The sequence below is a fragment of the Cygnus atratus genome, chromosome 16, assembly GCF_013377495.2.
Source record: "Cygnus atratus isolate AKBS03 ecotype Queensland, Australia chromosome 16, CAtr_DNAZoo_HiC_assembly, whole genome shotgun sequence".
NCBI lineage: Eukaryota > Metazoa > Chordata > Aves > Anseriformes > Anatidae > Cygnus > Cygnus atratus.
The window spans coordinates 12,316,355-12,340,981 of NC_066377.1; the positions used below are offsets into that span (position 1 = coordinate 12,316,355).

A 24,627-nucleotide genomic window follows, 5' to 3' on the forward strand; every position below is an offset into this window, starting at 1 on the left:
TTTTTTTTTTTCTCCTGTCAACTTGAAAACCTATCACAATCTGTGCAATTAAATTAGATGAAATGGAAGAAAAATTATAGCCCGTTTATATGCAGGAGAAGGTTCACAGATGGTAATAGCTAAATTTTGAAAAGGCTTCAGTTTCTCTGAGTTGCTCTTGGCCTGTCCAAGGTTGAGCCCAGGATTGGAAGTGAAAGGATCCTTAGGCCTCTAGAGGAAAAGGTGTCCCCTGCTGTGCTCGGTCGGTCTGGAGGAGAAATCTGCTGGAGCTGAACTCTTCACTGGAGAGTTGGCAGAGGGGAAATGGGGAGGTGGCTTTAAAGAAGAATTGGGAGAAGAGGGTAGGAAAGTAGATGTTTGCGTAGGGCAGCTGGGCATGGGGAGTGGGAGCTGGGACATCTGAGGATGGAAGAGGAATGCATGAAGGAGGTCTGAGACTAAGACCCAGGCACTGACGGGGATCAGGCTGACACCCTCGTACTGGAGGGGTTAGACGAGCTCTTTTTGTGTCCCCTGATACCTTAGGTGCTTAAAAATCTCAGACCCACCACAGGCACGGTATGTATGCACAAATAATAAACGTTCACATTGCACATGCAACCCTAATACCAGCTGGTCCCAACAACTGATTGCTTCACTTTGTAGCTGTAGTGCTCTTGGATATTGAGCTTCACAGGAGGTTTTCTGAAGATTAATAGGGAAGAGAAAGTGGTTGCATCTTCAAGTCTTGAGAGAGTGGAGCTGAGTGGATGCCAGTTGGAGATCCCTGACATATCTAATATTCTGCTGCTTGAGATGAATTATAACTATCTAGGGAGCAAATGCTAATGCCTATCTGGTAGGAATATTGTTATTTTAATAGTAAAACAGTAACTATTTTTTTCTCTGCCCTTCTTTATTACCCTTTGCTCTGAAGAGAAGGAAATCATTAACAGCTGGAGGACAACCAACCATCAAAGTGATTTTTTTCAGCACTTGTTTTAGGTAGGAGTATTAGAGGAAAAAGAAATTAGGAACACAGTCCTTTCTGTATATTAATTCAAGGCTACATGAAATGAACAAAAAGGGTGTCTCGCCATAAATGCTGCTACAACTAGCAGACCTGTGATGCCAAACTGTGGCAGTGGTTATTGGAATGTTTCAGTGACATATTAACAGATCTTTTCTTAGAAACTTAGCTTCCTTAACACACTTTCAGCAAATGGATTTCCAATAAGAATCTACATCCTTTCTCCTCTTTCCATTTCAAAATAAACTCTTTCAGGGCACAGTGGTGTATTTGTGTGGAAATGGCTTTGCTGAGAAATTGAAAGGCAGGATCTGGATCAGTTCCCTGCACGAGCTTTGCAATATCCCTGAAAAGTGTTGTGATCTGTATTTGGCGCCCAGAGCATTGCTTAGGCTAGTGAGGGGAAAACTAATCTCTTGCGCTTTCATTTGGCAGCACTGTCTCATAGACTGATCCTAATGGGGTGGAAATGAGCTCAGCTGCCTAATTCTGTTAAAAACATAGGCTTTTTTTTAACACATGAATGCTCACCTACTTCCTTCAAGCCTTGTTGTTAAAGCCATGGCAGCAAAGAATCAAGCCATAGTTGCTGAAAACAAAACACGCTGCTTTTTTTTCCACTTCGGTTCTTTCTTTTGTATGCAGTAAGAAATGGCAAGTGCAAGAGCTTCATTCACCCAGAAAAAATCAACAACAACAACAACAAAACACTTTAAAGTATAAAGATCTTGATGTGGACAAATAAGCCTTGCCCTCACTTTTAGGGCACGACTAACTAACTTGCTCATTAGCATTGTAACCTCCAGACGTCGTTTCACCACCTATGTTTTGGAACCCAAAGAGAGGGCAGTGTGCCCCCAGAACCAGATGCAGGTCTTGCACTCCAGCCTCGTGGGATCCACGTGAAAGCCACCAGTCTCCCAGTGTCTTCCAGTGTTGTGTATCTGAATGGCTGGTTGTAGCAGCACAGCTCTTTGGTCATGGTGAAGCTCATTTCCTGCTGGTGGAGGACTGATTGCCTGCTACTGCCAATGATATGAAGAAAGTAAGCAGAGCCGTAAATCTTCCTCTGTGTTTCCATTGGGCTGTAGATGAGGACATGGCCGGTGTCTGTCATACGGACAGTCCATTTTATGCCTCTATACCTCTAGGTCCATTAGGGTTGACCTTCCTTCATTAAATCCGAGGCTCAGGTTTCTAGTTCCAAGAGAAATGCACTAGTATAGGACTTTGTAGGGAAGCTTAAAAACTGAACACCAGCATCCTCTGCAGGGCTCTCAAATCTTCATTATATTCTTCACCTTTTTCCCTTCTGAAGACTGCAGAAAGTTTCCTCATGACAGCCTAGTTTCATTCTCTGAGCAAGCTATAAACAGCGTGGGTGAATGCTTCTAGCATGGAATTGGCCATGTGGAGGGACGATGTGTGCACACGTGTAGGTGTGCACAAGTTCATGCAATGCTGTCCCCTGTAAGTGCCTTCCATGACTATTAAAAAAAACCTCTGCTAATACCCTTGTAACACTACAGCTGGCTGCTAATTGCTTGCTTTGCTATGTGGATGAGCTCAGAAGAGTTTTAAAGGATGTGTCCCAGCCTACACAGCAAATAAGGATTAAGAATGGGAAGTTAGCAGCTTTCTGTTATAAAATAGTATTGATCAAAAGAAAGCAGCAGTAATTTGATATTTGTTGGACAACCCTACTCTTTTTTTTTTTTTGGTTCGCTTTTAACAATAAGGCGGTCTGAGGTTTCCCTGGGGTATCTTCCTGGATAAAGTCAGCTCTGCCGTGAGCCCAGAGGAGAGCTCACCCACTTGGTAGCATTCCTGAAGGAGCAGCACCTCGACTGCTGCAGACTCACACCTCTTGCAGCATGGAGCACGAAGGAGTGGATGAACTCTGGGTATGGCTGATGGCAGGAACCTGTAGCAGTGCGGTGGTGCCCTGCGGCAGCAGGGAGGTTACAGGTATTGGGAACAAGTTGGAATTGTTTAGAACTGAGTCGCTTCTGGGCTATTAATCCAGTTGCATTTAAAAAAAAAAAAAAAAAAAAAGATATTTTGGGCAAAAAGAAAGACTTGGATTTCAATGAGACTTTAAAAAGTGAGTGTTGGGGCTATTAACAAGGCTGCTGTAATCCTGACACAAAGGCCTGTATGTTCTGATTACACTAAGAGCCCTACCTGCATTAGAAGCTGTCTCTTAATAGGCTTGACAGTGTTCCTGAAGAACTAGTTTATCTGTATTTTCTTGTGCATAATGTCTGCACTGAAATTCTGAGGTTTTTTTAGTGGTACACCAATGAGATATAAATGGTGGTAAAGAAGTGCTGGTCCTGCCCCTTGTACTCTGCTCTCCTGGAGCTTTTCTCTCGCTTCTTCCCAGGACTCCTCCTTTCATGAGACATTTTGCTTGCTTCTTCACTGCAAAGATGAAAAAATGCAGAAAGAGCAGTGATCCTGGTTCTCTGTGCCATTTGAGAGCTATGGTTGTACTGAAAGCAGATGAACTATTGGTGGAAAAAGTCCCAAAGGCAAAAATTTGATCAACCCTGTTCTAAAATGCGTCTGGCTGCTGTGATTCTGGCAAATACCTGGAGAAGTTGCATGTTGATGCTACTGTCTAATGACATCCCAATGAGTTCACAAAGCTGAGTTAAGTGCTTGGAGCCAATTGTAAAGCAAGTGAGGGGACATTTGCCGTTTGTAACTCAGTGCTGGATAATTGGCACCTACAGAAAGATGCTGGAAGAGTTTTTTCTTCTGTCCCTCTTGTGAGCAGGTGTTGAAGCACAGCTGGATTTTTGCTGATGCACTGTAACAAGTCTGGCTCATTAACTGAAGCAGAAAATCCAGAAAAAATGGGAATGGCTTCCTGCCTGGGGACATGGACATCTTTGAACAGAAATTCTAGGACCAGATAAGCTTAGGGAGGAAGTTATTCTGTTTTATTTTTTGTGTAAGTTAAAAGTGCAACCATATCCTAGGAAATGGGCAATTATTGGGCTAAATACAGTGCATTGATTTTGGTCAGAGCAAACTTTTATCTTTCTTCCACCGTCCCAAAGTGTATCTATAGCATTTTGAAATGAACATTTGTTCAAATATGTACATTCACATAATAGTTAACCATCCATGGCATTAATGGTATTGCATTGTTGACTTCAACACTCTAGTGTAAGGAAGACATGAGCATGAAATTAGAATTAAACAGCTGGCCATAAATTGCATTTAGACCCTGTATGAAAATAGGTTTCTGAAATACTTTGCAACCAGTACGCAGCCGCAGGAATTTGAAAGACTCCTGGTCTAGTTAAAGGAGAAACTGGGGGAAGAAACGGGTTGACATCTCTGACATCTCTTACAGTAGCTGAATATCCAACCACCCACTCCCGAGGACTTCTCCTTTGTCTAGCCTTATTTTTGCAGTTGTGACATCTTCTACTTTGCCTAAGTAATTATCCAATCTTAGCATTCTTAGCAATTGAAAATACCGTTTTTTCCTGTCAATATGGTATGCCGTAGAGAGAAAATCCCTTTAGATATCATCAAGTACAGGGAAATCAGCTAGTCCTTATCATATAGATATTCATTGAATCTGACCGCCTGTTGCTGGTGAAAAAGGGAGTTGCTGCTTCTCTTGAACCTCGAGAAAACCGGACAAGCCCCAAGTGGCTTAGGGCAATTAAGGTATTTCAATAGCCCGCACAGACCCCATGCTTCACAAGCTGATAGCTCCTTCTACTAGACTGACAAGTGGAAATGGAAAAATATTTTCCATGGCTTTTGTTTGTTTTTGAAAGGCTTCCAAAAGAGCGGAGAGAATTTCTCTTGCAGATTGCACAGACATAAAAGGAAGCTGCAGTTACAAATGTGAGGAAGCCTATCTGTGGGAGCAATGCCTCTCTCTCTGCTCTTCAGAATAATTCAACAGACCCGCGAATGTGTAGAGGAAACCTCTCAAACATTTGCTTACCCACTATTTTGATTACCTTATTTATTTTTACGGAGATAATTTATTTTTTTGTCAGAAACTAGCTTATATATATTATTGTAATCTTTTCCACATATTCCGTTTGAAGCTGACAGCAGAAGTACACATGGAAAGAGGTAATAAAAATAAATGCACATGCGTGTTAATAAAATAGCTAAAATAAATATTTTATTTATACATAATAAAATAAACAGATTTGTGGGGAAAAAAACATTTTATTGTGCTTGCCAAAAAAGTGGTTTACCTGCTTTGTAATTTCACTTTCATTAGCATATTTAATTATGCTTTTGTATTTAATCATCAGAATGCTCAGTAATGTACATTTTGTTCCCAGCCATGGAATACCACCACTAAGTGTATCCATGATAGATGTTTTTAATAAAATCAGTAATTACCCTTTATTGTTGCTTTAAATGATTATTTTTAAGTTTGTTAGGGAACAATAGTTTTAGGTACAAGAAGACAAAAGCTTTCTCTTTTTTCAAACTCTAATGAAAAACTCCATTTAAACAGATGCTAATAAACATTTTTTATTTTTTATTTTTTTACAAAAGGTAGTGCTTAATTATCTTGAAGTTGTTTACAAGTGGAGGTTTGGCAGCTCAGCTGTGGGTGTGGGTTAGAGCAAGCACCCGCGGTGCTGGGGTAGGCTCTGAGTCGCCTGCTGGTGCGCCGGACCTGGGTCTGCAAGTATGAGAGGTGCCTTTGGGAACAGGTTGGAAGGTCTCAGACTTCTCAAAGAGATGGATCTCAGCTGATTTTAAGGGTGTTTGGGTCGATTTTTTTCGTTTTTTTTGGTCTTGGTTTTGTTGAACAATCTCTATGAGATTAGAGGATGTTTATGGGTTTTGTAACCCATGAAATAAGTTTCTTTTTTTAAAAAAAAAAAAAAAAAATTGAAATCTTGGGTTTCTTTTGATGCAGAATTCAAAGTAATATTGGCAACTGAAACAAAAGCAGATCAATAAAAAAATGAAGAAAATGTACTGTGAACTGAAGTGAAATGCTCATGTTAACTGTTGCGAGAGCTCAGTCCCTAGCTTATCTAAGCATGTACTCCATTATCTAACTTATTTATCTTTCTTTTACAATAGCTTCAGCTATGTGACAGTGCTCCTTCTATATGTCTCAGGGAATGCCATCAAATGGCCTATTTTAGTTCATCAGCGTAATGACACCTATTTCTTTTTGTGTGGCTTGGGGTTTAGGTGATCGTAGATATCTCAACAAACAGGTGGTTCTGTGGCCATGTTGTTGTTTTAGTCTGGACTGTTGTCTTCTTTTCTCTGTTGGGAGTCTTGAAGATGTTGGAAGTCTGTGATTCTAGGATTCTTCTCTCAGAACAAGCAAGAACGTGCATTTCTCTATAATCACCTTCAGCTTTGTCTGCACTGTCTTTTGAGCAGTGGCACCCAAATTGGTTTAAAAAAAGTTTCAAATTTTAGGAAATTTTCTTTATGCAAAAAAGGGCAAAGCTAAAGCATTTTTATGGTATTGGCAGACTAAGGAACTCTGCTTAATCAGTGTTTTTATCTGTGGTCTAAATGCCTTTTCAGACACAACATTCAGGCTAGGAAGGCATTGAAATATGATGAGCAGCATCTGAATGAGTTGTGATGCTCAGCACAGGATCTCTGTCACCAAAAAGACATGCTGCACTTCAGGAATGCACAGAGTTGTCCGATGTTCTGAAATGTCCCTGTGTAGGACATTGATAAGGAAGGCGTTTATAGAGCAACTCATCTGTCAGCGTGTCTTTGAAGAGATGAACAGCACTCACGGTGGAGTTGGCTGTTTTATCCTGAGCCGTCACACAATTGAATTGGATATTTAAGGCATACCAGCTGAATGCTTTTGCTTTGTTTTATCTTGCTATGTTAGTTTGCTAGTAGGTATGTTTCCTTAGGCTTGCTTCATCCTATGGAAATTTAAAGAGGAAGATGAGAAATAGGAGATAAAGGTGAGATAGAGAGTACCTGGAATCGAATCATTGTCAGACATATTACTGTTTGGTTTTCTATCCGCAGAACGAGAATGATGTCTTTGTGGAACAGGTAGGAATCTACAAAGGGAAACATCCTATTTACTGGTTCACTGATGATCAGAATTGTGTTGCTGTTGCGTGGAAAGTAGTCACTGTCTCAACTCCTTGGAGTGACTGACGATGAGCTCAGGTGTGGGTGTGTCGAGTGGAAGGCAGGAATTGGACTTGCACGCGTTTTCCTTCTCTGCTTTCTCAGAAAACATCAGTTAGGACTCTGGGAAAGCTGCTACACCTGTCATGCTTGTCTTTCTTCCCTTTGTGCATTCTCAGTCTCTGTAACCCACTGTGGGGAAACAGAATTCAATCAGTGGACACCTGCACTGGTAATGAACTCTGCCTCGTGCTCTCTGTAGGGTCAGCAGACATGGGCAATGGGGCCTCAGAGCAGTATGGACATCTTCCACTCAATGTCATGTCTGCACTGACAGTAACGATTTCTTGCAATTAGGCTCCTGCAGCAGGTAGTTGACCTGAAGGGCAGCAGCTGATTGTCTCTGTTTAACTTCACTGCTCAGCCTTAGCTCCGTGTTCAAACCCTGGTGCTTTGCTGTTACTTCCTTTCCTCGCTGTTCTGCCCTGCATGGTGGGGTATGAAGTAGAGACAATTGTTATTAATAACCTAAATCAACCTTTGCCTTTTCCACACCTCACCTTGAGCAAGGCAACTACAGCGAACAAAATTAGATCTGTAAAACTCAATAAGAAAATTATAAAACCAGTCGTAAAAGTCAACTTTCTGTGAAATGGTGATAGCAGGAGATGCAGTCCCTGAACACTGCAGGTTGCTGTTGGGTCAAAACCCTCCACTTGCATGGACCGAGGACTTGGAGCACACCCGAAGGACCTGTTGGGAGAGTTTGTGTCCATCCTGGCCATGTGTCCATCACGACCAGTTCAGAAAGGTTCCTGGCCTGCAAAGTGCTGCAGCCTACCAAAGTAATGATAGATATTGAAGCATTGGTGGGAGATGTGGTATTAAAAAATGCTATTCAGTCCTTGGTTTTGATGTAATTAACAGTTCAGCCAGGCTGAAATGAAAATACGATGTTTGCACAGTGAAATCCCAGAGAGTATGATTTCTTTGCATGGATTCAAGACTAGTTTTAATACGTCAGTGACAGCTGTTCCATCACTGCTGCCTGCTAAGAATTTCCATGGGTTTTCCAAGGTCTCAGGACAGTTAGAAATTTCAATTTATGCCGGTTACTCAGATGTCTTAATATGGGTATGTATATATCCATAACTGTTCAAATTGGGTCAGTTTGTTTGTCTTGCTTTGGTAGTTGTTTTTTTGTGCAGCTGAAGTTGAGATCTATATTAGCGGTGTCTCTTAAACTAACCAAGTAATAATTTTTAGGTTTCTCCTTGCTTTATTGTGAAGCTATAATTCCAAGAATACAGAAATGGAGCAGGTCATCCAGTCTTCAGATACTTACAGTAGTAGAGGATTATATAGAATAGAATAGTTCAGTTCAAAGGGACTTGCAAAGGTTATCGAGTCCAACTGCCTGACTACTTCAGGGCTAACTAAAAATCAGAGCAAATTCTTGAGGGCATTGTACAAATGCCTGTTGAGCACTGAAAGGCATGGGACACCACCTCTCTAGGAAGCCCGTTCCTTTCCAGTGTTTGGCCACCCTCACAGTAAAGAAACTTTTTGCTAATGTCCTGTCTAAAGCCCTCCTGGTGCAGCTCTGTGCCATTCTCTCAGCCTCTCCTCACAGCACGTGCCTTCCAGCTCTTTCACCAGCGCTGTTGGCCTCCTCTGGACATGTTCAAGTACTTGAACGTGCTTTTTTTTTTATCTTGTGGAGCCCAGAATTGCACGCAATATTCAATTGGGGAATTGGGGAAAATAAGTGATTATATGAAAAATAGTTGATGTTATACAGTAGATTCCCAGGGGAGGTACTACAGACATTTTGAGATTAAGATTGAAACAGAAAGGTATATACACTTTTAAAGTGCAGAAGGAATTAAATAGAGAATCTAGTAGAACCACCATCCTTTAAAAACAATACAAAATCTCATTGATGAAAATGAGTTTCAATGGCTTATGCTGGAGTGTATGACTACAGGAAAACATTTTCAAAGTTATATAGTTTGTTTTCAGAAAAAGGTGATTGAAAGTGAGAGAAGGGAGCCAGAGTGAATATAAAGCTCTGTAGGTCTTGCTTCAATTTGTTTATTTAATTTCAGTCTCATTTGTTTCTCTCTGAACCTAACATTTAAATAGTTTTTACTTATTTATTCATTCCCTTTTGTTCAAGAATCTGTAAGGCCATTAGATGTCAAATCTCGACACCTGCTCTTGAAAACTCCTGAGGCTATGGGTATTTCTGAAATGTGCATCCCATTCCTCTTTTCGTGACAGCTCTTCCCACCCCACCGGACTGACAAATCTCATATTTTAAACATACATGTGCAGGATGTTCTGCGTTCATGTAGGGGGGTCTCCTGGACTGTCTGTGAGATCTGTAGTTTAACTTCTTGCTTTGTAACTGTAACCCGTCTGCTGTTTATAGGCAGGTTACTGTAATGAAAGTCTCAGGGTATATCTTAGAGCATTTAGAGTAATATTTTGAGTTATAATTAGAAACTAGTCAGCATGAACCAGCTTGTGAGACTTAATTTTATGTAAGAAAGGGAAGGGCAAATGTGAACAAGGTGAGCTAACTGAGAAATTCAGGTAATAATCCATAGTCCAGGTTTTGGACATACAGCTTGATGAAGTGATGCTGAATCAGTCGCGCCTTACCCTTAGAGTCCTTACCGTTCCTTAGAGTCGACACATCTGACATCAATAAACCAAACACCCTCTCATTACCCATTCATTCTGTAACATGACTGACTTAAAGAAAATAACTGTAATTTAAAAAACGCTATAACATTAACATGGAGGTTAATTGCAATCTTCAGCTGCACCATTGTTGTGGCACGAAATGTTTCTGCTGCGTCTCAGCCCCATTCCGATGTGGAGTCTGAGGTTGATTACGTCAGAAAGTTCTGAAGGACGAGCATCTGCATCTCGTTTTGGTTTTCTTTCAACACATCTTAAAGCATCTTGTGCTTACTCGTACAGTTTTAGAGGCTGAAAGCTGTCATATAGCCATTCTTTGGTTCACCTTAATTATGTATATGAGCCATCTACAGAAATGCTCTTTCTGTGGTTTTAGAGTAAAGGGATGATTATCACCTATGCAGAAGTATGTGGGTATGCATACAAGCTTTCTAATTTCAATATATGTATACATATATATATATATACACTTTTGACACAAAGTGCTAAAGATCCTTATTTAAGAAGTGTTTTCTGTATGCTTGTGGAATAACATGACTTATGTGGAATACTAAACCAGTCACTACCTTTAGACCCCTGGTTCTTTAATAACCATACTAATCCAAAAGTGGCTGCACATATGTGTATCTGTATAAACACCCAGAATAATGTTCACTTCAGAAGTAGCTGTTTCCCATTGACAGTTACTGTGCTAGTTGCTAGGGTGTGATTTTTATTTTTATTTTTATTTTTTTCAGAAGTAACATGGAATATACTGGTTGTTACAGTATGCTTTCTGCCCATGCATTAGTAGGTTAAAGTCAGTGTGGCTGGTGTGTGCTTTACTTTCAAGAATTACAAGAAGGCTTTTTCTCTACTTCGAATGTCTTCCAGAGAAGTGTAACTGGTATTTAGGAGTCCATATGACTTGTTTTGTTTCCATTAAAATGTTCTCATGATTTCAACTTATGAAAGGAACAGAACTGGAGAAGTGGGAGAAACACTAAATTGTGCTATAAATCAAGGAACTGTGAAATTACGTATTTTCTAATTACCTTGCTTAGATATATATTGATCAAAAAAGCAAACGAGCTGTACAAGCTGAAGAAATGTCAGATAAACTGTGACATGTGTAGTATTATTACCATCTGACATATCTCAAACACTGATTTTACTAACTCATCCTTCATTCTTTATATCTGCATGTCTAGCGATGCGTGCATTTATATTTTATGTAAAGGGCAGAGTCTGTAGTCAGAGCGTTTGAGTTATGCTGTTAAAAATAAATTAAGGAACAGCAGGTGAAAATGATTCTTACACATGAATATTCAAACTTTACCTCAGACAGATACTGTAGAAAGAATAATAAAGAGCAATGAAACTTTGCTGAGGCCAAGGCATTGATATGCTCTGAAATAAAACTTTTATTGGCACAAGGTTGAGATGACTCAGAAAGCTCACTGAAGGAGGGGCATGGCCTGCTCGTAGGCCCCACTGCTGAAGCATTTAAGAGTGCCTGCCAGGAGCTGAAAACTGGAGGGGCAGTGGGGCTGGGGCAGGGGCAGGCCGACAGCCCGCCCCACAATTCTTGTACTCTTGTACCAGATGACAAGTTTGTTCCTTCTCCTCTGACAGCCATCTCCTGTGTATTTGCATCACTTAGGGCTGGATTCACCAAGCTGCTGGGTGGGGAGGGAGTTTTGTAAAAATGAAGTGCAACATCCACGCTACTTAAATCATGCTGCCGCTGTTGGATTCAGCGATGTTTCACAGGAATCGGAAGCCTGACCTCTGGTCAGTGCCCTCTGACAGGATTTCCAGTGAAAGCTCAGGAGCCAGAATCCATGTGTGGACTGGACATTAACCTCTCATGTACTTGTTCCTCCTCTCCAAAAAGAGGCATATGAATGGATGACTGATGACTTTTAAGGTTGAATTAATTTTTTTCTTCAGTTATTTATTTTGTTCTTCTTTTCTCCACAGATCCTGTCCACGGACCACAGAATGTGGAAGTTGTTGACATCCGTTCCCGGCAGCTGACGTTGCAGTGGGAGCCCTTTGGTTACGCCGTGACCCGCTGCCACAGCTACAATCTGACAGTCCAGTACCAGTATGTTTTTAACCAGCAAAAATTCGAGGCAGAGGAACTCATCCAGACTTCTTCCCACTACACTTTGCGAGGTCTTCGGCCCTTCATGACCATCAGGCTGAGGCTGGCCCTCTCTAACCCAGAGGGCAAAATGGAGAGTGAGGAGTTGGTTGTGCAGACTGAGGAGGACGGTAAGTTATGTCGGCTTCACTTGCTTGGTTTTTGTGGGGACACGGTAATACTTTCAAGTCATAAAGAACAGCATAATCCCCTGTCCCACAAGACTTATAAACAGCTTCTCTGGACAGGATGTGTGTTACGCAAGTAAAATTTGTAGGTGTAAATAATTTCCATTTCACAGCAGTGTTCTTGAAAGGGCAGGGCTCCCTGAAGTGTCTGGAAATGACAAGCGCCAGTCTGAGCTGTTACTGAACAGCAGTAGGTTTGCTTTCTATAGAAGTTGTGTCCTGAACTACCCAGGACCCCCATAGCATGTTCCTTTATCGTATGGGCAAATGTGATTCTGCCATTAGTTGCTTTTTTTCCTTGTGCCTTTACATCACTGTCCCCCAAAGAGTTATGATGTCTTCCTTTCCGGAGTGTCTCTTTTCTTAATGCTCGATCTTCTGGATGTAACATATGCCTCAGATGCTAAGTTCATTTGGTGCTAACTCTTCCGTTCCAGATACAAAAGAACAGTTTTCCAGAAGTACTGATGGAAAGCTTTAAACTGTTATTATCCCATCTGAGCTATTTCAGACCAAGGACTCTCCTAGACTGCAAGCCTCCATTTTGTCTAATGTGTTAAAAAGGAATGTTCTTCCTTTGCCAGAGCCATAAGGAGTTGCTGTCCTAAGTTTCTGTCAGCTGAAAGTGGCTCTAGCAGCCCAGTATATCATACAAGGGACATAAAAGGATGGCAGATCTTTCAGAAAAATGAACAGGGTTTTTATCAGACAGGCTTGGAAGTGTATTTAGTTATCTTTCACAGCATTAAAATTTTGCTTTAGTAGGTGGATTTTTAGCTGGCCTTGTAGCCATAATGAAACATACATCTTACATTGTACTTAACTGAGGAAATCAATCTATCATATTGATAAGGATGTGCAGCCCAGTAGATCTTTATGCCAAGGTGCAATCTGGCTGCTGAGGTAGATGGAGCTTTGCTGTTGTGGGGGCAAAGGAGAACACATGCAATTCCTTGCTGTGTCTAACTATCCTTTGGCATTACAAACAGAAGATTCTGTCCTCAAACCCTCTCCATCCTCTGTATCTGATGGTAGGCTGGTAGATGGACAAGATGTAGCTTGTAAATAAAATGTAAGTACCTAGCACTGCAGTCTTACAAATTAGGGGAGAGCACCCGAGACCTTTAAAATGGGGCATTGTACATAACCTGCCTTGCCAATCTTTGTAATGCCTCGAGGTGTTATGTGCATCTCTGCTGTTCCCAGGTGGAGGGCATGAGCTGGGATGGGAGTTGGGAAGGCATTTGCTGAAGAAAGTGAAAGAAGAGCTGGAGTTGCTCACTGAAACTAACTTCTGAAGGAGGCTACGCTGCCTACATTGTTAGTGATCTTTACAGCATGTTGAAAGGGCAAATCCTGCTTCCTTGTGTTTGTGCCTTTCTTCCAGCCCTGGAGCAGCATTTTGTTGATGCAGCAGAGTGTAGGCTTGTTAAAGGCCTAATGGTGTTGAACATTTTCTGGATAAAGCACAGTTCTATTGGAAATGTCTGTGTATTACTCCACAAGGATGTTGAGGTCCAGAACAGGGAAAGGCTTAAAGAGAGAGGAGGCTGCCCATTACTTCGCTGCTTGACATTCTGGTGGTATTGTGGACATTTCTATAATTTTAGAGTGATGATGGAATGGCCTGAGGAGTCTAGCTCAGGACAGAAAAGAGAAGATGGCATTTAAATGATCAGAAGGTTGTATTCAAGCTCGGAGTAAAAGACCAGTATGTAATGTCATCATTCCTTTACACCACTGGGACAGTCCTAGGTTATGTTCCCAGTTCAGTGGCTCACAAGACTTCTGGAAAAGCAGTGCAGCTGGGATGTAGCACTGCCAAATGGATCAGTGAGCACTACTGGTATTCTCCTTTGGCCAGTTTGCTAAGTTGTCTCAGTGCCTTCCTGCGTTGTGCTGCATGGACATGCTCTGAGGTTTTCCAGTGGTGCGGCAACACATGTAAGCAGGACTATGATCTTCATGCATTGGGACTTGTCTCAGAGAACTGCCAGTGTTACTGCCTAAATCGTCTTCTGTACGTGAATCCTTATCTGCAGAATGTTAATTACTATTATTTTTACTAGTGCAAATAGCTATATTTGAGGCAAAGTTAAATTGCTGAAGTTCTCTTTATTTAAAAGGTACCTTTTTGCATTTTTATATTTAAATAGAAAAATATGCACGTACTGGAATATTGTTGATTTGAGGTAATAAAGTGCATAATTTGGGGGTAAAATTAGACATTCATTGTGTGATGTCATGGAGTCAGGAAACAAATCTATGTATTTATGCAAGAAAGACACTTTCAGGTGATTGACTGGATAAACTAATAAATTCGCCTTCTGTAGTCTTCAGTTCCCTTTTAAGTACTCACTGATTTTCTGCTATGCTGTGCTGGAATAAGGGCATACTGGAGCTAGCTTCATGTTTTCATGGATTCTGATTTTGTTCATCACTTAGCGGTTTTCTTACTTGATTCAGTGGAGCTGGTGGTAGCTTCTAACACAGCGTTGTGATTTTTTTTTGTTTTTAATCTTTCTGTAGTTCCTGGACCTGTTCCCTTGGAATCCATCCAGGGAGGACCTTTTGAAGAGAAGATCTATGTTCAGTGGAAGCCTCCAAATGAGACAAATGGCATCATTACACTCTATGAGGTGAGGAGAACAGATTGTTGTCAAGGAACACATGCCATAGGGCCCTTTTCATATGTGTGTAAGCCAATCGTGAGCTCTGAGAGATTTCAGAAGGTGCTAAAAGAAGCCTGATTAAAATAGATAAGAATCTTCAAGATAATCTGCTGCTGTCACTGAAAAAAATTTCCAGTTCAAGGCAGGTGGGGAAGGGTGAGGAATTCCTCACCAGTATTGTGGCAAAATGAGCCAAGAGATAATCCTTGACTAATGTAAGGAGTCACGTTTTGTTGGTCAATGTTGGAGACACTTGGGAGAACTTGTGCAGGTTGCATGTCACCTGTCTAGAACTAGAGCGAACCATTACAATTTTACGGTTTTTGAAGGTGTAGCAGGCTATCCTGTGTATAAGTGTAAGGAATCATGTAATAAAGTGTTTTTTTTTCCCCCCTCTGTATTTTTTAAGGAATTAATCTGAATAGAGTCAGTTGCAAATGCGTTATTTTTCTGGCAACAGAGGTGACCTATAATGGAACACATTTAAAGTAATCCCAGGCAAATGATGCAAAAATAACTCCTTTTAATTTTTAAAGAGGCAGTTTCCTGCTAAAATATTGCCTTGGGCTCAGCTCATTGAAAGAACTTCAGCAATCCAATAGCTTTTCTGGCTCAGCAGCTGCGTAGAGATACTTCAACGCCTCCAGGGGTAGTGATGCATCATGACTGTGCCTTTGCCCCTCAAGTCATATCATTGCTCGAGTCTCAGTGGAGGCACAAACAAATTTTTTCTTGTCTGATAATGACTCTACGCTTATTTGACAGCTGAAGCCAAAGAGAAGTCAAGGTGAGTTCCACTTTTCCTCCTTTTCCTCCTCCCCAAAAGGATGAAAGTCCAAGTGTTTAAAAGTACCAGAGGAAGTGGAGTGCCTGAAGTTTGCCAGGAAATGAAGCAATTCATACAGAGCATTTCCATTCTCTGGGGCACACTGAGATAAGTGTGCTGATGTGAATGGAATTCATCAGCTGGAGACCAAAATACAGATAAGCAGTTACCTGTCATCTGGAGAGATGGCCAGAGCATTTTCAGAGTAGTTGTCAAGCTGTTGAAGTCCATGTCACAAACAAATATGAGCACCTGTTCCAAGTAGCAGGAGATTCTGGTTTTAAAATCTCTCGGTAAATAAAGCATAGGTCTTTGAACAGAAAAGTCTCATCCTGCTACCTGCAATTGAAGTTTAATCTTCCTAGAAATACCAAGAAGCCTCTGATACTGCCTGGTAGTTGCATCTTTTGTATTGTTTACTTAATGCCTAGCCCACTGTGGTTACTTTAACCTGCAACTTAGTCTCTACTGGTATTGTTTTAAGACTTCATGCCATGTGCCTAGGACCAATGTAATTCCTCACTAGTAATAACCTCTAAAGTGTTATTTTAGACAGTATCATCATGGCCTTTTGCTGCTTTAACAGAGTTCACCTGACCTATTGGTTAAAGAGAAAGAAAAATCTAGTGGTTAGTCTGTGATAGGTTTTCAGTTCTAACATATCTGTGGTCTGTAGTACTGATCCAGGTAGAAATAGAAGGCTTTAACTACAACAGGAAAAAAGAAAAAAAAAAAAAAAAAAAAAAGGTCAAACTATGAACCTGTGCAGTGCTACTTTAATGAGGTCTCTGTAGGGAGCACAGTTCCTGAAAACCAGTACTGGCAGCGCTACCCTATCAGCAACAGGAGCAGGGAAACTTGGAGCTGTGCTAGCAGATCTGCAGCTATCTAGAAACTCTGCAATTGTTGCTGTCGTTAGGGAGAAACAAGCCGAACAACCTACTAAAATTTATAAAAGAAAAATTCCCTCCAAGGTGCAGATCAAGAATTACCACTTTATGAATTTGAGCTAGCGATGTCAAGTTCCGCCTTACACTTGGGAACAACTGGCTCAATTCACACAAAGGTATCCTGCAGGTGACGCTCTTTCAAATGCCCTTGAGCACAAACCCTCCTAATAAAAATACAAATAAAACCCTCTTCTCCCCCAAAGTAACTAATAGTTCCTTCCGTACAATGCTCTAACTGTATTTCTTTGTATTTTCTGCACTGTATTTTCTTGCTAGTTCTGTTTTCTCTTCTTAAAAAAAAAAAAAAAAAAAGCTCTCTAAGCTTCCAAATATTCCAAATGCTTCCAAATAAACAAACTGTCTATTCTACTTTCATCCCACTTGCTTTTCCTTGGGACAGATTTTCTCCTCAGATCCCTAATCATTCTTGCAGTTCCCTGCCAGACAGACTTCCATGTCACACACGTTGCCAGTGCAGTTTGCACGCACACTGCTCACATGCCAACTGGGCTGAGATCCAGCAGCACAGTCTTCAGCAAGTCATTTGGCAGGCAGAATCACTAAGTTCATAATGACTGAATAGTTTATGAAGAGCCTAAGCAAAATGCAAGGACTTTAATGAACCTTTCTTTTTACTTATACAAGAGTACTCAGATTGATATCTATCCTTCACACTGCTATTGCAGTCTTAAATGTGCCTATAGCATTGCATTTAAAATGGGTTAAAAAAGCCCCCTGTATTCAGTGGAAGAATTAATTGTTTCACTGGGTACAGCCACAGCTGGAATTCTGAACAAAGGAATCTTGTAGATCCCTAAATCAGTGTGTAATTGCAGTCTGTTCCTGGGGAGCAGAAAGCTCTTTCAAGGGAACATGGAAAGCTTAGGGAACTGCAAGTCAGTTGATCCACGTGCTGGAAAGATGAGGATCTGAGCCATGCAGAAGGCCCAGCGATCATCGTAGGGATGCTGAGGGAGCACAGCGAGGCAGTTAATGTAAGGAGCGTGTGCTGAGTTAGCAGGTGTCAGTCTGTCTGGCAGGTCAAGCAGCCCGTTAGGGAGATGCTGTTGAAAGCAAGCTGTGCAGTGGGGATAAGCTGAAGAGCTCTAGCTAAAGCCAAGTCCCCAAGTAGCTTCAAGGTGTGTAGGCATGTATGGAGACAAGTAGATCAATCCGTGTTTAGAAACACAGCTAAAAAATGCTAATGGGTTTTGCTGGCACACTGGTTCGGGTAGGAAGCTCTGCAGAGGTGTTTTTGCATGTGCTGTTGTGAACGAGGTGCTATTACAGCTGCCTGGTAGTGAGCTGTGAGTGGCAGAATCTAACGGCTCTGTAATGAGCCCTGTCCCCCATCCAGTCTCCCGGCAGACTGAAAGCACCACAACCTGTTGAATCTTTAACCGATCCTGTAAAAGCTGCTATGCTTTAAAACCCCTAATAAGCAAATGATGCTTATTACGCTTATGCCCATGTGGGAGTTCAGCTTCAAAGCCTTTGTGTACAAAGACATGCAACAAAGATTTCTTTCTTTATCCTAAGCGTGTGTAACGTCAAACCAGCATCAAACACTAGAAAGACCTATGCTGCCACTGTAATGCAGGAACAAGCAATCCAATTCAAGGTCACGGACCAGCTTTGGCACTTAAATTTTCCTGCTTCTAGATCATGTGAGGTTGTCTCAGGCATTTGTTCCACAATCTGGCTTGAAGTGCTTCGTGTACACAAGTGGACCCAGGTATTTTGTGCAAACTTGTATTAAGTCTGTAAAGTATAAATACACAAAACTTGTTTGTAACTGCATTTTGCTGTTTATTTGGGCAACTGGGAGCTTACTGGTGCACTCAATAAGTGATATTAGCTCTCACCATTGTGAATATGTCCTGTGTGTGTAATCATTTTTTCCAAATTGTCATTTTTTAGAATATTTCTTCCTTAAAAGGAGAAGAAGGAAAAACTAATAATAATAATAATAAAAACACCTTAGCGTTCTTGTCTGAAATATCTGTAATGTTTCCTGGAGGGGGAGGCCTTGTTATAACGCATTACGATCCCAGAAGCATTTAAAGTGTGGCCCCATGATATTCAGTTCCTTGGCTAGAAAAAATGACTCTCAGCATGTTGAAGTCCTTACAAATGAGCCATGTCTAAAGGCAACATTTAAACAGTAAACTGTCTTTTTAAACATCGCAAGGTGTAGTCTTGTAATCACTTATGTTCTCATCTTTACGATTATTAAGTCCCATGTGGGTTGCACATGGGGTCTTGGGAAAATAAGGATGCATTTGTAGCTTCTAACTAGGTAGTTTTTTTGGTCACTGTTTTTGAAATGCTTCAAATATCTATTTAGATGCAAGGAATAATAATACAAAGGGCTTTCATAAACAATTTCAGCTCTTTAATAGGATGCTTGAGACTAGTTCCCCTAATCCCAGTGGATGTGAGTTTAAATTGCACATCAAAGGTTACAGATTTCCTCTGTAACAGAAATCCTCTGATTTTCCATGTGAAATTGCAGTCTGCCCTTCATCTCTCCAGCTGCCAATATGCCATTTCTTCTCAATCCCTTCACTCACTTTTTCTCTGCAGGAGAGGTCGTTACATGCAAACCATCTCTTAAAGGGTCATGTATAGGGTCAATATTTGTGGGATGCACTATCTGCATTTACAGTAGAGTGGGAACAGATTGTTCCTGGCTTTGACCCCTGGAAGTGCACGCTTGCTATAATACAAAGTATGATTATGTGATGTGATAGCTATCCACTGCACGGTTATGCTTGCATTTCTTTTCATAGCCCTTTTTTAAGCTATTCATGAAACCTGATTTTTTTAGAATAAAATCTTCCCTACCGAAAGGTGTAGCAAATAAACTTTCCCTGGAAAAGATGAAAGGGTTGGGATCTGAACTTGGCTGAGTCATTCGTTTGTTTATTTAAAGCATTTTTTTTTTTTGGTTAAGAGTGAAAAATGGCTCCCACAAGAAGAAAAGCAACAACCACAAAATCTTGCAACCAATTTATATGAAGGTCTACAGTCAAAATAGTAGAAAAATGACGATTCTCAGAAATTGCCTTCAGTGAGAAGTGGCTTTGAATGTTCCCGTGAAAATCAATCATGTTACCACTTCTCAATTGCATTCTGTGGATGCATGATACTCCTGGGACAGAGCTTGCTCACTAAACTCACTAAGTGTGCACTGAAGAAAGTCCATGCTACACACAGCTGGCTGCTGCATTTAGCTGAACATTCAGAGAACATTAAGGAGACACAGTTAAGTGCTCAAAACCCAGGAAATGATCAATTAAGGATTGTATATTTGGTTGTAGCTTTATCACCCTTCTGTAAGGGCATTTGACAATGCAATCTTCCCACAACTGGATATTATTCTCTGTTCATCTGCAGGACTAATGGTTTCCTTTGACACTAGTTTTATATAGTGTCATGTGCTGCAGTATATTGTTTGTCCACAGTCCATGAAAGTCAATTATGTGAAGAATCAGTGTTTTACTGCATCTGTGGTACGTTGAATAGAATCCCTTAATCTACAGTAGCAATGAAACTGTATGGCCATGCATAATCTGTTTAAGTTTGGAGCTCTGTCTGCTCTACAGTTGGCTGCTTCATCCTCTTGATTACATGTAAGGAAAGCTGTGCATGTACACAGCTAAAGTAGTGCCGTAGTTAACAGGTTTTGTGCAGGAAGAGGGCTGGACTGTCTGAACATGAATTATTTTTTGTGTGGTTGCTGACTTGTGTTTTCTGAACACTTGGTGGCAGGTTGGGCAGACACTGCCAGAGTTCTGCTCCCCTCTTAGCCAGGATTCAGGCCAGAAGCTGGAAAATGAATGGTGCTGATTGCACTGATCTATTCTCTCTTCTTGGTAACTGGGAAGGCCTGTAAACCTGAGCACTGCTCGCTTTCCTAGTGGGTTTGGATGCCATGTCAGCACAGACTGTGTTGCTCTGTCTCTGGGACAAGGCTGGGGTCAGTGAGAAACTTCTGGTGAGGTCTGAGGGGAGCGTGAGCTCACAAGAAGCACCTGGCTCAGTCCAGTTGTTTGCCAGCAGAATCCCATAGAGAGTCTTTCCCACTTCTCACCATGCCCTCACATTGTTTAATAGACTAATACAGCTTTTAAGCTCCCTGTCAGACCTAGAATTTGAGCATGAGTCTGAGAGACCCCTTAGCCACGCTCTGGGCACTGAGTAGCTTCACTGATGCTGCAGGGAAAGCCAGTTTTACCCATGCACAGGGGTACAGGAGCCAACGTGTGCAGGTGCCGTGCTGGTGAAGCAAGGGATGGCTTTTCTTCTGCTATCACGTTTGGAAACAAATTGCCGTGGCAGGACTGAAGTCAGTTGGGTTGATTTAAAGCTCCTGTGGGGGATAATAGGACTTAAGCCTTGCTGTATCTGTGTGATGCTTCCTGGGGCTGTTGTGCTCCTTACATCCCAGGAGGACGGCAGCAGGGAGGATGCAGCAGATGCAGGCTGCTCTGCAGCCCCGGAGTCTGCCTGTGTGCTCAGGGGGTAACTCCTGTCGGACACAGCCTGGCCCATCCTCGTCACTGGGGTCTCTCTCCATCCTGTCCTAGTTAGGTTAACACAGCCTTAAAATCAAGGACATGTTTAAAGGATTTCTAGTTAGGGATATTTTTTGGAATAAGCACCTTAAAGTACTTTTGAACAAATATCTTCAAATTACATAGGATTCTTAATCAGGTGCTGCTCACTCATTGTTACTCGCAAGATACGCTTAACTCAGAAGCAGTTAATGATGCATTTTTAAATTGTATGGTTTCTAGTATGAATATGAGAGGCTTTTTTGAGAAACTCAGATGTCAGGGCTTTTTTTTTAAATGTATGACAACCTCGAGGTAAATAGCATACTCACGTTATAAATAGTATGAATCAACTGTTAAAAAAAATTGCTTGATTAAGCTTTCCAGAAATAAAAGCATAATACAGTCCCCTGAGCACAACAATTTCTTTGATTACCTTTTTATTGTTCTTTTGAAGCCGATAGACTTACAGCAATATAAATCCAATGCAAATGAGAGAAGATGTTTGGCTAAAAAAAAAAAAAGTTTTTTAAGAAGGAACTGAATTATTTTACTGTGTATGTTGGACTCATTCTAAGCCAAATGATAAGAACAGAAAAAACATCACTTATTCTTTTTATAATGAAGCTGAAATTAAGAAAATATATATCCTTTTGTAGGTTTGTGAGCATCTTCTTTTTGCCTTCCAATGCTTTATTTTTCTTTCTAGAAAAAAAAATAGTTTTGGTCTATTCTCCTTTCTTCTTTCAGACATGCTGTTTCCCTTTATCGCTCATCTAGGAAACCAGTTGGTTCTTAATCCCGTTTCTTCCAGCTGGTCTTTTCAAGTGGCAGTGTAACTGTGCAGTTATGGTAATAGGAAGTTCTTTAACAAATCCATATTCAGATCTTTCAATATCTTGCTTACCAAAATATGGTAAATACCTTGAAAGCAAAGTCCAGATACAGGTTCGTACTTGCTTCTGAGATGGTTATTTCCCTTCCATTTTGAGTACTGCTTGATTTAGAAAATAGGCAATATTGAAAAAATCAGATTTAGCTTTCTTCTGTGACCTGGTGCAGCTGAAGAACTGTGTAAGAGAGGAGAAGCCAGTCAAGGTGATGTTCTCATCGCCTTCAAAGGGAGATGCCAGCATTATGGCTCCTTTGGGAAAATGAATGTTATTGCTGTCCTTGGTGCATGTCTGTTAGACCCAGAGTTTTAACTATGATCCTGCTATCCAGTGGACAGGATGGATTGCATTTCGGCTTTAGTTTCCTGTGCCCCACTCTCATTACCAACCTCCTCCCTCCTCCTTCTGCCCTCTCCATTCATCACTATTTTTCCTGCTTCCTATTCTCCCTGCTGTCCAGGTGGTATCACTGACAGCAAGGCTGACAGCTTCCAGGAGGATGCTGGCAGCTGCAAGATTTTACCATGAGTATTGTTTGGGTTCCTTGCTTCTCTCTGTTTCTAGTTCAACTGCTTTTGTCTGAAATTTTGTAAAGCAACCTAGAATGAGGCAGTCGCTTGACTTGGAAAATAAGTACAAATGGATAGTTTAATATTTGCATCACTAAAAAATGCGGTCTTACAATTTTCAGCTACTTTAATAGCAAGGAATTATATTTTATCAATAAATGTGGCGAAAACATTTTATGTGCACATGGTTCTTGCTTCTGTTACATTGTGGTGTGTAGCAAACACCAGCTCTAAGTGATGTTGCTGTTACTCCTTTGTGTTGGTTTGGGGTTTTGTTCGTTGCCCACAGCTTTCACTATGGCAAGTGTAGCACAGCAAACCAGCTATGAGAGAGATTAAGCAGTGCTTTCAGCATCAAGAACTAACTGAGGAACGAGTATGGGGATTGAATAACCGCCTCGATGCTGCAGTCCTATCAAAGCAATTTCTACAGTTGTCATTTTCTGCTATTAAACTGAACAATGAGGCTCTCCAATAAAATCATATGAAATAACAGCTCATTAAAAACTCTCTTTAATATATAGCATGCTAATTAATGTCAGTGGGGTGCAAGCTTGAATGGCAGAATAGACTATAATGTTTAGAAAGTAGGTAAAATAAAAGAAGATATTTTATCATTAATGACCTTTTAGTAAACCTAATGAAATCCTTAATGGCCTGAGTACATTACTGAGGTGCTCCCAATTGCTTTGTTACCTACTCTGTTCTTCCTTCCTTCCTCATAGACATTAAATTTAGTTTTATTTATAGAAAACAAAAAGCATTAAAGTCCGAAGGAAATATGAATGGGAAGGAGAAGTCTGGGCAAGAAGGAGAACAGATGAGACTTCCCAGCCCTACTATCCCTGTACCTGGTGAAGAGGAAGGCTGGGTATAGGACCATGTTACATCCTCTCTTGTATGCATGTTGTCTGTGTTTGTATTCAGGTTTAATTGGCTGCCTGTTTGTGTGACTCACAGTAAACAGGCTGGGGAGCAAATGGACCTCTTTTGTTCGCAGGGTCTCCCTGGGTTAACCTCCACAGTTATTCCTAGAGCTGTACTATGGTTTTCATCCTGTTGTACTAACCATGCTGTGCTTTTGCTGTACCTGAATTAAGGGGCTTTATTCTTTGGTGCTTTTTGTCTGTCACTTGTTGCCAGCCTTAAATATAACTTCCAAAAATGCCATTTAACTCTCCCTTAACCTTCATTAAAAAAAAATAGTACACAAATGGGAGAACAAAAGTCATTTGCTTCCTCCCATCTCCTGGATGAAATTTATTGGGATGGGGAGGGTCATAAGTAACAACAATCATCTGGCTTAAGCTGAGTTTTAAAGTGGCAAATGTTCCCAATCATCCAGTCATAAAATATATTCTTTAGTTCTGAAGTCTGGTGCTGGCAGAAGATTGTTCACTAACCTGCTTTTCCCTGTTCATTAGAAGATAACTTTCTTCAAATTATTTCTTCTGTGTAACATTTGGCACAATTAATTTTAGTCTTGTACCCCCAAATGTCTGAAACTTCCTGATAAGATTGAAACCAATGTCCATCCCAGCAGCAATCAAAATTCACCTGCAGTAGTAATGGTTCCTAAGAAGCACGGGCAGTTGGCAAGTCTTAGAAAAAAGAACCTATGGCTTGCTGTGTAATCATGTTTCAATCAGCTTTAGAGAACCATGAAATTGATTGTCCCCCTGACGTACCGTACACTTCGGAGCAGATACTGTGCGAGGCAAGTTAATTCCTTACTTGGCTCCAAGCACACAAAAGAGAGCTCTCTCCTTTCCCTCCCATTCTTACAAACCAAGGAGGAAGGAAGCACAAATCACCTTGAAATCAGAATTTGAGAGCATAGCAGCATCAGCCAGCCCTGTTTTGTTTTCCTAATCATCCAGTGAAAATCATGGTGATTTAGGAGAAAGATGTCCAGGCTGTTGGCTGCGTACAGGGGAGCCTGGATGAATTACAAAGCCAGTGGTGGGCATGACCAAACAAAGAGGAATCAGAAAA

The 24,627-nt window shown here is 41.0% G+C and overlaps 1 protein-coding gene across 1 annotated transcript in view; it reads left to right on the forward strand.

Moving 5' to 3' along the window:
* Window positions 1-24,627, forward strand: part of PTPRT (protein tyrosine phosphatase receptor type T) — a 532,802-nt gene that overhangs the window by 370,796 nt on the left and 137,379 nt on the right. Inside the window, exons 9-10 of the mRNA XM_050713944.1 lie at window positions 11,810-12,106; window positions 14,693-14,802. Coding sequence (XP_050569901.1) covers window positions 11,810-12,106; window positions 14,693-14,802 — 407 coding nt within the window. The remainder of the gene's footprint in view (window positions 1-11,809; window positions 12,107-14,692; window positions 14,803-24,627) is intronic.